Raw genomic sequence first — 13088 nt, 5'->3', positions numbered from 1 at the left:
TAATATTTCATCTAAAAAAATACTGTTTGGATGACTTTTTGCATTGTGCCCTTTGGTGGGAACAAAGCTTCTTCCCACCGCACCCAAAACCCAGGATGCCCGACAGTACAAAGAAAAAAAAAAACCCAAAACCTTCCCGCCCGAGCCTTCATAACACATGATTCTGGAAAAAAAGGGACCAGTCACCCACCTCTGACAACTACCTCAAAGCCCTTCAGCATGAGTAAAATGCTTCTGTCATTTCCAGTAGAGGAAAAGCAAACTTCCATAAACTCTTCTGAACTCTTTCCTGTGAGGAGCACAGAGGCAGATATCTAAATTTCCTAAACAACACAAACAAAAGAAGTTAAAAGCATTTGGAATTACCCTAACCGAAACACTTGCTCTACCTGCTGATGATGATTATGACAAAGTCTTCAAGACCTGACTATGGAATCAGTTTCTTTAATCTTCCTCAGTTTTACCTTCCCCCCAAAATGCCAATACGCATTTGCAGGCCTCAGCCCCAGGCTTTCTAGCCATTTCAAGCACTAGTGAGCTTCCTTCATATACACTTTAACATTCTGCCTTCTCTTCTGTTGTCAGGAAGCCAGAGGAAACTGTTAAAGGCTTTGATACCTGCATTGTTTGCTAAACACCAGTGGCTGAATCTGTCTGCTCTCATTTCCTGCAGTCATGCAAAAAAAGAAATGATCTGAAGCAGTGTTAATTCCTGGCACACACGGAGCAGACCATTCCACAATCACGATGCAGAGAGTAGGTCACACAACATTCAGCACAACAGAAACAAAACATTATTTTTTCAACTTCTTCAATCATGCTATTACCTGGTGTCTGTTTCAGAGAAAACATTAACCAGTTGGATAAAGGGAAATTTCTTTACCTGGAAAGCACCCAAATAAAAACCGAACTACAGCTTGTTTGTCCAGGCTTTGGGAAGCTCTTTGCATTAAATTTACCAACAGTGAAACATGCCACATGAACCATTTTACTTCTGTATCTTCTACAATGAGTGACAGCTTAGAACCTAAAAGAGAAAGCTTGTTAAACAAAGTGGTGATACCAATATACTAATACCACTGATTGTCACTGGATTTTTTCCTTTTTTTTAGGTCTCACTTTAGGGTAAATATGACAGGCAGATCAATATATTTTAAAAACTGTTACATATTCAAAATTGTCAACGATGTCTAGAAGCATTTCTCCTCCCCATACAATGTCAACGTATCTTATCCTCCATGCACACGTTTAAAAAAGCCAAAACAACAACCTAAGCTTTTATAAGATCATCTCATTTCCAATTTTCTTAGGAATTATTTACCACAGACTATAAAGCATTACGGTGTACAGCCTCCTGCATGTTAAAATACAGCCCTTGGTAGTAGGTAACTTGAAAAAAATTCACTGTTCCAGTCCCAACAATTGCTATGTTTATTTGTAATGGTGGACGTGTTCTTGTTTCTTTTGCAATTCACAGTGTCCAGTTTTCGATCACTGCACATTACAGCACTTTTGTCAGGATCTCAGAGTAATCTCTCTGCAGAGTAATGAGTACTACCCCACTGAACAAGTTAACAGTGCTAACCAACAGGAAAAAAACAAAACAAAACAAAACGAATGCACTCCATTATGTCCTTATGGGTAACCATAAAACATAGGAAGGAGTAATTGCAATTTATCTGGACATGATATAAGGAGGTAAGAAAGCACACGTGAAGACTCCTGTGCATGCAGCAGTATTTATATCCTTTGAAGCTGTTCCTCAGCAAGTGACTTACTAGGTTCATTCCCAATCTGATGGACTCGTCTGACATCGAGGAGCCTCAGCAATCTTTCATCTCTAGCCCACATTATCATGTGCTTTATCTGGTCTGGAATTCCATGTGCAAGTGTCAAGTCAGTATAAAACAACTGCTGTGTTTCCTGTTCAACTCCAGTTGTTTGTTACCACACGTATCCTCCAGAAAGGCCAGAGAGTAAATCAATCTCCTATCAAAATTACTGTTTACACTTCATTCAAACTAGTCACGTTCTCTCTGCTACTGAGTCCCCCTAGTATGAGACAATAGGAAGGTCATGGAGAAGAAGATCTGGAGATAAGCATTCACTTCTTCCTGCAGACCTTTCAGCAATTCTAGATTGCAAACTTAGTCCTATTTTAGAACTATCTGAGAGGTCTTCATACAGGCAGGAAGCATGTTCCTCTCATCACGCTACATGACTTTATTTCAGTTTATCCACATCTCTGGCTAACTATTGTCTGATTAAAACCACAGAAAAGCACATTGTAACAGTTAAACATGGCTCAAGAACATTTTGTATAAAGCAGAGGATTAGTTTTATTTCCAGGCATGAGAAATTTAAGACCAAATTTCCCAAGAATACAACTCATTTTTAAAAATAAATGCCATCAACACATGGCACCACTGTTTCTCCTCTCCTCATGGTTCATTGCACACATTTTCTTCAAGTGCAATCAAAGAGAACATGGGTTTGCACAGCAACAGACAACCAAAGACCTGTAACATATATACATTGCTCCTACAGAGTAAGTGAAATGAACAGGAAAGCTGACTCTATGACCTATAAAAACTGTAGAAATTTTAATCACATCGGAAGTTAACAGACAAGAATTTACAGTACTGAAGAGGAGTATAAATTGCATCAGGCACACTGTTAAACTGTATAGTGGGAAAAAATACAGGGCTTTGAACAAGCCATTTGAAGCACAATAGAAATGTTAAGGCATTAATGCAGGCTTGGTATCCAACCATGTTAAAGGCATGTTTGGGTCAGTGGAGTTTTTCATCCAGAGGAAATCTCTTCTTTACCTGCAAAGCAAGAGGCAACTTAATTATTCCTTTCCATGGAGACAATTCACTAATTGAAGACCTGGTTGTTAACCACAACTATTTCCATTCCACAAATGCACTGAGAAATGGCCAAGAAACGTATGTAATTCATCTATGTGGAGCCTCAAGAATGATCTCTACTTCCTTGCTTTCTTAGCAGGCTCATTTCTGAAGTTACTGCAAGTAGTTTTAGTCACATTCTAAGCTGGCACAACAACTGTTTTACTAGAAAGTTTTTAATGCTGTAACAGAATCCAGTCATCTGGACGACAGCCCTTCTTGCACTTGCATGGAGAGAGTTCCTTGTCTGAGAACACAGACTGTAAATTGACAAATTTAAGGAGAAAAGGCAGCATTGGGTCAAATTGCTTAAAACAGACTACAGCCCACATTTACCACAGCTACAGAAGTCTGCATGTTCTTACACACTGTCATTAACTTGATTAAAGAGACCAGTCACGTGATACATCATCATCATCATCATCACTTGACTTGGAGGGATACTGATGAAAAAGACCAAACTTCTGTAATTTGGCATAGAACAATCAAGTCAGCATCTGTAGAAGCTCCTCACTAGAATGCAGTAGCCTTCTAGCGTGCATTTTCAGCCTGCTCCATCGGTCAAGTAAAATGGGTTTGCTTAGACTATCCTCATTTTTAAGTAAGATCTCTCCACTCTGGGAGTTAGTATACCATTCTCTTTGCTTTAACTCTTTGCATCGTCCATACTAATCCATCCAAACCTCAACTGAAGGAGACATGGGAGGCAGAAAAAAGCTACAGTACATTAACCTTGAGTGCTGTGGAAAAGCACATCTTAAAAGCCAAAACCAACTGGTCAGACAAGAAAAGGTAGCTATATTTGTAGAATTCCATGCAGTGTCAGAGATATAGCCCTGCTCTTTCAGATGGAATCTAATTCACAGCTCCTGTCCAGTGCAAAACTCAACAGGAGGCTCTGAGTGCAGAGGCACACAGCAGCACACGATGGGACACTACAGCCTGAGCAAAGGTAGCAACCTCCTTGCTGCTTAGCCCACTCAACACTACAAGAGTAACTCAAACAAGATCGTGGAGAATACTATGTCCTGTAATAGCACAATTCTAGCAAGAACGAACATAATATTTAACTATGATATTTGAGGATTATTATATGTTTTTGCTTTTTTTAAAAAGCCTCCTTTTTCACAAACACAAGAACCTTAATTTCATTCCAAAATGAAGCCAATGAAATCAGATATATCAAAAGTGAAACAAACTGCTTCATATAACACATCAACGTGCACTATATAGGTCTCAAATTATCCATTAATAAGTTTAAAAATGACAGCTCCTCACATACAACTGTCTGGTCATCCTAGAATGCATCAGTTCCCTCTCTTCCTTGGTACAAATTTACCTCCAGCTCTCAGGAAAATTCTTCACTGAAAGGGAGAGGGAAAGCCCTGATTCTTTTAGCAGGCCCATGGAGTCCAAGAATGGTAGGTATCCCATCTCCAGTTTGTCCTCACTGGTTGCAACGCACAGACCATTTGTCAGTCAGAAGGAAGCCAAATTTTATAACTAAGGCATCCCCCTGTCCACATAACATTTCAATTTCAGATCCCAGGAAACTGAATTATCTTACAGGATTCAGGGATCTGTATGTCCATTACCAGAATACACTGCTCTCTGTGTTAGCTAACTAATTATGAGTTAACACATAAGCAGTGAAAATGCACCTCGGAAATTCAGCTTGACTGACTTAGCTAATTACAGGGCTCTACTTGAAGCAGAGCCAAGTCTACCTTCAGCTTCTGCTTGCTGCTTAAAAGAGAAGATACAGACATATACACATGCCACAGTCTGACAACACCACAGTTCAGATGAAGCCTACTTTGAAGAAGTGGAGCTTTGCTTCAGGGTAAGTGTTCAGGATGCTTTACAGACAGCGTTTAACTGAGCTGTAACATCAACTGTCATCTGTCTGCTGCTATTGGACTTCTGTAAACAGACACTGAACTACTAACAGCAAGGGGGTAGGCAGTTAAACATAGAAGGACAAAAAAAAAACCTGGTAAAAAAAATAAGCACGTCCAATTATTCAGCTAGTGGCATAAATAACAAAATCGTGGCTACTTCTTTCCAAGCTGTCCTTCATCTGAACCTTCAACTCCAAATGCTGCGGTTCTAGAGAAACCTGAAGTCATTATGGTACTTTTAGTACAAGACACTGTATTTTTGCCAGTCATGTCAGAAAGCATGCCCAAGAACTGCAACAACAGCATTCCAAGAGCACTACCCAGATAGCAACCACCAGGCTCGTCTATGATTAAAGTTGCACACAGGCTATCATTAAAAAAATAAAACATTCATCTGTAAGCTGAGTGCTAGTGCTGCACACTGACCGGAGCTGCAGAACCATTCTAATCACAGTTCTCACCCTGACTTCCCAGATGAATGAGAGCAACTGTATATTGCCTCAGAAATCAGGACAGGAGTTGGATGAAATGGTAGGAGGCTTGAACAGGGGTTTAACAATTGTTAAAGATCAAGAAATCCACTTCTGCTAGCTATTAAAAGATACTCCAGCCCCCCTCCCCCCCTTTTTTTTTTTGGTAGGAAGAAGAAACATACCGCTTTCCTTACAAACCCCTGCTTACTGAACACGGCACACACGACATGATAGCAGAGAAAAATAACTACGAGAATTCAGTCCAAGCTTTTCACGGTATCTAGTCAAGATTAATATCCAAAATATGTTTTGTTGCAGCCTACAGAAAGATAGATCTCTCCTGCAAAACAGCTAGCAATTCTGAACACACTGCTTCCGCCACTGTCCAATTTCTGCTGAAGCTTTAACATACCTAATACATTAATAAATCTGATCATACTCACCTAGGCAATAAATTGCAGCAGAGGACAGACATCCTTAAGGCCAGTCATATCTAAGATACCAGATTGTTTCATTGCTTAACTGCGGCCCAAAGAGAGGGTTGAGTTGAGCCAGAATCGCAATCAGCCAACTGCAAGACAACCCCCCCAACCCAAAAGAGAGAACATCAGCCAAATTACAAAGTTTATGATAAACGGCAAGACTTGTCCAAAGCACAAGTACTATCAGAGAAGAAAAGACTATTTTCAGGAAGGTCTAGTATCAAATAAAAATTTTACTCAAGCTCATAGACATAGACCAGACAACAGCAATTGAAGATCTTGTACCAAATCATTCCACAACTGAAACAATAAATTGTTCTGTTCAATTTAAAGCAACACAAAACCACCTGACAGCATTTCTTTCATTCTTTTCCTTTGACAGGTGTTGTCAGACATATGAAACTCAGGTATTCGTGGGCTCAGAAGACAGAAACATGAGAGACAGATCTTTTCTCAGTGCCTTTGAAGCATCCTTTAAATAAAAACCTCTGAGAAACACACTCTCTCTCGTTTGCTCTTGTTTTCAGTGTATGACAACCTACCCTTGCAGATATGGTATATTTTTCATCAGAGACTGAACAAAAGTGAATTTCAATCTGGCACAGAGGTCAAGAAACAGGAGCCTAAACCAAAATGGTAAAATACCACAGGAAAACACGCAAAAAATTATTAAAAAACCCACAACAACAAAACCAATACGACAACAAACCCCAGATCATCAGCAACAGCAGCCTGGTCATCAGAGCAGTTCACAAAGTCACACTGCAGAAGCTATAGCCAGAATGGAGAACAAGAGGAATGTAGTTTGTGGAAAATATCCAGGCAAGCTAAACAGAAATAAATATCCCACTGTTAAAAGATATATTTGCTTTGTAAATATTACAAGATTCAGAAAAAGTAATGGATGCTTCCATGGATTTAAATCTATGTTAAATACTAACTATATAAACACATTTAGTGAACACACTGGCTCATCTGTCTGCTATTTCTAGAATGCTTTGTAAGGAGGAGAAAAAGCAGAGCAGCTTTGTAATGGGAGCTGCCACAAATGTATCAGAGTGCTTAGGCAGTCATGGAAAATTCCACACAAACCTTGATGCTTCGACCAGCAAAGGAAGAGCAGGTTGGCTGTAAAATGGTTAGAACAGCCAGGGGCAAAAGATGTGGGCCAGACTTAAAGAAAACACATCAATCCTCTTAAAATTTACAAATATTTATTTTCAAACCGATTTCAGTTTTGCACAAAGTAGGACTCTAGTTAAAATGACACGCTGAGCCTGCAGCAGTCTATCAGTCATGCAAGCCCTGAAATACATAGCAGGCTCTGCAAAGAAATTAAAACATCAGCAAGACACCACCAAAAAGAGCCGATAACCTTTAGGTGAACGTGTTTCTACTTCGCTATCCAAAGCTATGACAACCATGTATTTTGAAACCATATTATTCATGATGTTAAATTAACTTAAGGGAAAAGAAAATTAGCTCTTAAAAAAATCACAGAATTTATTTTGCAAGGGTTAATTTTCAGATAGAAGAGACAGAAAGAAGGGGTGCCAGAGCACTGCACCATCTGCCTTTAGCATCCTGAACTAACAGAAGTGGGAGGAGGGTAGGAACACTAAAAGCCTGTTAAAGCACATTATTCTCTTTCTCACTGTACACTGTATGCACAAATCTCTCGCCTCTCTGTGCTTCCTGAATTCAGACCCAGCATGGCTGTGAATTAAATGAGCTAGAAGCACATTCAAAATATTGACGTGTCCCAGCTGTATAACCATGCTTTAGGCAAGCACTGTGCAGTTTTCAAAAGCTATTTGTTGGGACCATGCTGGATACCCAAGCTCCAAGCCATAGTGGCATTACAGGTCAATAGTATATTCCTCCTCCCTGCTCTGCTAGGACCTAATAATTTAAAGCAGTAGTTAGGCACTGAACTCTACAACTCCCTTGCCTTCAAGGTAAATTATGAAAAGGCTTTTCCCACGTTTTGCTTAAGTGATGCTGCTTTATACAATAATCTATCATGAGAATCCAAAACAAAACACAGCATTCAAAGTAAAACAAAGCAAGCCTCTGTATCCAACATGTAATGTTCTAGAGTTGCTAAAATCAAGTATAGCATTCAAACCACCCACAGCTCCTTAAAATCTACCAGATACCACTTACAACTGTTAGTGTTAATTACTCAGCTCAGACAAGGAAATTAAAGTCCCTTATGTTCAACCAGAAAGATTTTTTAAAAGGTCTTTCTACCATAACTGCCATCTGTCTATGCTGCATATTACAAATTAAGGTCTTGCTATCTCTGTTTAAATGTCAATTTGAGCAACCATATTTTAATCCTTCTAGAATCAGTAGCAAATAATACCATTTTTCAAGGATTCTGTCCTCTGTTAGTACAACATCATGGTACTGTCTCAGGAATTGCTCTGTAAACAGCCTAACAGATTGAGACTTTGACAGTACCTTACATCATGGTGCAACCTATAACTTCTGCAGCAGTAACTCCTTATGATTTGCCTTACATTTTATCAGGTTCCTGAGGCTTGTGTATTCTCCCTCAAAAGGCTGCTAGGTATGCAAATTATGTACTTACCCATGCAAAAACTTTCCATAGAACAACCAAATTAACACCATGTGATCAATACGGTTATTCAAAATGATCACTGTTAAATCTAAACACAGCAGAAGACAGAAGAACACAGAAGAAACAGCTTTAAGTTGAAATGCAATTGACTTAAAATTTAGTTCTCACAAACACTTCCAACTGCTGCCACTCTGTGATTCTGTGAAATTCAGTTTGATGCAAATCACTTTGTCAATCAACTGGTGTTTAATGAAGACAGGAAAATTGGGGGTTTTTTCCTATTTTCAACTGGAAAGGTAACTCGAAGAGTATGAAACAAGGTCTAGCGGAGTTCTAAACAACTCTGCAAAGTAGGAGATAGCAGCAGCAGCCACCTACTAAGGACACACAAATACAGAAAACCATACTTGGGACAAGTTATTTTAACCCTAACGTATCCAATAAAGAAGCCTCAGAAACCATTCTCTTGTGCTTCCTTCAAGACTGATATGAAAAATGAGTCTCCCTTTAGTCACCAAAATTAAGGTCTGAAATTTTTTCAATGCTTCCTCCAAAAATGGGAAAGGATAAGGTGAGAAAAAAAACTTACATATGTTTGAATAAAACAGAGGAGAGAAAGGTTGGACTAGGTGATCTTTCAAGGTCCTTTCCAACCAGGGCTGTTCTGTGATTCTATATGGAATTGATGGGGGAATTGCAGGGGGTGGGAGGGGGGGAAGTGTGATGAAGTCCTGTCTTGGAACATGAGGAGGAAAATCTGCTTTTTGTTGTACTATGTAATTTATGTGGCTGAGTATAATTACTGATGGTTTAAAACACAGTAAGATTTTGCTGCTTCTCTTTTTTCAAGGGGCAATTTGAGAAAACCAAAGATAACAGAGAAAACAAGTTGGAGCCCACAAGATTATGAAAAAAATCCCTCACTGGACATGCAGGAACAGATTATGAATCATGTTTATGACACTAGATTTGTAATAGGTCTGTTTCAGTAGGAAAAAACCCACTAAACTTACAAGTGAAATACCACTGTACAGTGAAGAGTTGACGGCATTCAGTCAAAGTTAAGAAATTCTACAACAAATACATCCTACATCACAATCTAGAGGATTCTGCAGATGCCACATGGCCTCAACTTCAAGGAAACTGTCCTTCAAATGATAAAGAAAAAAACTCTAAGCTTCAAGGATTTTATAAGGGTAGGACATTATTTCTGTTCAAATACAGAGTACAAAGAACTTAAGTGAGAACTTTAAATGTAAACAAAACCAAAACAAAATCCAAAACACCACACCCCCCTCTCCCAAATGTACTGTAACCCAGTAAAACTAAGCATCCAGTTGCCCTTTTGTAGCCAAGCACTTGGGACCTACCATGAGATTGGGCTCCTATACTTTATGTGCAGGCAGGCAAGGAAGCCTTCATAGTACTGAAATTCCCAAATTTCAACCCCAAATTCAAGTTGCTGGCACTACAAAGCTCTTCTCAAGTTTCTACATCTGCTCAACAGAATTTTAATTTAAAAAACCTGTCACAGATACAAAACAGAACCAAGTCTGCTGCACTTTTACAATTATCCGGAAGAATGATTTCTTAAGACTTCCCGTGTTAACTGCTCTGAATAATAATAATCATTAAAACATAGGCCTCACCTGTATAAAACCTGAATATTATATTATTTAACTAGATCCAACCTGCATAAGTCTGTGCCACAGGCCAACACAACATGGAACCAAACAGGCCCCTCCTGGAACATGCCAATACTGATAATATGGCTTTTGGCTACCAGATCATAAGACCGAGTCTTGAGATTAGAGATAATTTCTCTAAATATTCATGTTAAGCTCCTTTGAGTAGCAAAAATAACGCCTAAATACTTCAGGAAAGTTCAAATATCACTCAGGTTCAAGTGGAACACTGAATAATGATTTTATTACAAGTTAATCCTTAAAAATCTAACCAGATTTTTAGCAATTTACTCTCCATAACAAATTCTTCCCAAACACCTTTCAAAGTTGTTTCAGCATAGGACTTTATTTGACAAGATCAATCTCTACAGTCTTAAAAGAAACCCCAAACAAACAACAAAAAAAGAAATAACAATAACCATGCGTTCTCTTGTGGACACCAGCTGCTGCTGGCTTATGTTTTGAGGAAAAACAAAAAAAACATGGTATGAGGAGCTCCTCAACAAGCCATTTTGTTTTTTTCTCTGAATTCTCTTACAGAAAAAAGGCAGTCTCAAAATATCCTGTGCATTTAAAAAAAAAAATCTTAATATATCAAAGCATCACAAGTTTGTCACAAAAATTATTTGTCATATATCAAAAAACCCCACATAGAAGGTTTTCCTCCTACTGCTCTACCAGATTTTGAGAATATATTCAATCAAACTAAGTAGACCAGAACTCATCAGTAGGTTGAAATTAGTATCACCTTAGAAATAAATGTAAGGGCATAAAGAATGGAAAAGGCAAAAAGTCATTACTCCACCGTCAATCAGAAAAATTCCAGAATTGACAAATTGCCATTATACTTGTGAGTTAATAAGCCAGTGAATTGGAAAGGATCAATATCAGGTCAACACAGAGCATTATTTAACAGTTATGTGTCAGAAGACAAGAGGAATTCAGGTTTTGTTTTAATTCAGTATCCACCAACAGGAAAATGCATTCTTCAGCAGGCTGAAGGTCTCTAGAATTAAGAATTCTAAGAGCTGTCAAAGAGCACCAGGTGTCTAAATCTCTGTGACACATCTGAAAAGCTTCTTCCTAAATGTCTTGAAGACATAAAAAAGGAACTTTTTGTTGTGCTTTGATTAAAAGGCAAGACATTATTTATACTTACAACAGGTAGCAGCAAACAGCACATGTCACCAGCATTGTGTTGATAACACTACAAAAAGAAGGAGAGAAACAGCTGATTAGGTGTCATGTTATGACTGACCACAAGATATATCGGAAAAAAAAACCTGGCAAACAAGAATGAGTTCAACTTTGATCATGTGGAAGGTGACTCAACATGAATGTTCTAGCTTCTTCCAGCTAAGTAAATTGCAAAAGCACAGCTAAGACTGAAAAAGAACTAACAGGGCTATACAGCTGTATTTAACAAAAATCACTCTGAAAAGGAGCAAAATCTTATGCAGTTAGTGTCCTTGCTCCATTTCATAGTCAATTCTGCCAGCACGTTAGTAAACTACTGAAGCTGGATGTTCCAATACCAACAGTAAACCATAAACACTTTCTCAGTTTGCAAAATTCTGCTTACAGAAAACTTCAGTATCACAATATATCTTTTAAATTTATATAATGAATGAGTGTTTTGGCAATTGAATAAAAAATAAAATCCCAAAGCCACTTGAAATTATCAGTAGGATAAGATTTTCCTTTCTTGCTGAAACAAAACTGCGACAGAAACCATAGTTCAGCTGTAAAGAAGCGAGAAACACGCAACTCTTGACATGTGGAAGTGGTAAAACTGCAACTACACACATAAACAATTTTCAAATGGGAGGAAAGGAAATGAGGTTTTCTAACAGTGAGTGATCTATGCAGCTCATGGAACTTAGCAGCAAAGTGGAGGGTTCTTTTTCTTTTTAAATTATGAAAAGGGATTTCCCTCTATGTATTGCCCCCTAAATCGAGTAATAAAAACTCATGCCAGGTCAGTAACTTCAAACCCTTTTGTGACCTGGATAACATTCAATATTTTTCATCTATCAATACAGATTCACCTTCTCAACTTTCAAACAAGTGCTACAAAGCTAAAGGAGCCTGCATCAAGCTTCAGGAGCCCCTCCTTTCCAGGGAGTCCCAGGTCACTGGTTGGGAGTTTTAACTTACACAATGTGAATTTTTAGGTCAGTTAAAGTTTGCATTGATTTCTTTTGTTAGAAAAAGAACAATCTTAATAATAAACAGGTTTTTAGGTAGGGGTTTGTTGTTGTTTTGTGTTTTTTTTAAGCTGATAAGAAGTTAACAGACTACAGTGTTAATACAGAGGTGCTACAGAATCAGAACACAGCAGTGCTCTATTCATATTTGTTAAACATTCACATTTTGGAATAACGACACAACAGCTATTGGTGACCCACATACTTTAAGGACGTGCCTGGAAGACACATTTCCAAGGTATTTCTGAGGACACGCAAGTTTTCAGGCACAAAACACACTTCAGCTTTGAAACCAAAGCGGTGAGTGTCAGAGATGAATGAAACTTGAGGAAAATTCCTGCAAGTTTAGGTAAACAACTAAGAGAAAAGACAGATGGTACCTGCGAAGTAGAGTGGATGTCAGAGAGAGGAAGAGAGATTAAGAAGTCATTATCTCCTAGGGAAAAGAGAAAGACAAAAACTTGTCTACTTTTTAATCTGAGCAGCTACGATCACTGTAGGAACGCGTCTCTGCTTAGACGTCGGTACATCCTGAGGCGACAAGGCCGCTAGCACACACCTAAGCACAGAACGGAGATCCACTACAGCAGCTTTCTCGGTCTCACCCAGTGTGAAACCAGAGGATGGTGGGATAAGTCAGAAGAGGTCGAGTAAGGAAAGAAAAGGGAAGTTATTGCTCAAACATCGTCTAACTAACACCAGATCCCCTCGCCGCAGGGGCTGTGCGCGCAGACCACAACAGACAGGGCTTGAGGGGAAAACTCAAACCGTGACGGATGTTAAAGCAGCGAGACACCGCTCCCGGCTCCGGCCCTCGGTCCCACGCTCAGGGAGCCTCCCA

General features: G+C 38.9%; 1 protein-coding gene across 1 annotated transcript; it reads right to left on the bottom strand.

The window, feature by feature from the left end:
- Positions 1–5763: 5763 nt before the first annotated feature.
- Positions 5764–11247, bottom strand: ATP6V0E1 (ATPase H+ transporting V0 subunit e1; the record flags this gene model as incomplete). Its single annotated transcript, XM_010170185.1, has 2 exons — positions 5764–5857; positions 11200–11247. Coding segments are annotated over 2 exons (142 nt in total), but the record flags the coding sequence as incomplete, so codon positions are not given.
- Positions 11248–13088: the final 1841 nt, after the last annotated feature.

This window comes from Antrostomus carolinensis, unplaced genomic scaffold (assembly GCF_000700745.2).
Source record: "Antrostomus carolinensis isolate BGI_N321 unplaced genomic scaffold, ASM70074v2 scaffold3736, whole genome shotgun sequence".
Taxonomy (NCBI): Eukaryota; Metazoa; Chordata; class Aves; order Caprimulgiformes; family Caprimulgidae; genus Antrostomus; species Antrostomus carolinensis.
The sequence above is the reverse complement of the archived record's forward strand: the minus strand, read 5'-3'. Positions and strand labels throughout refer to the sequence as shown.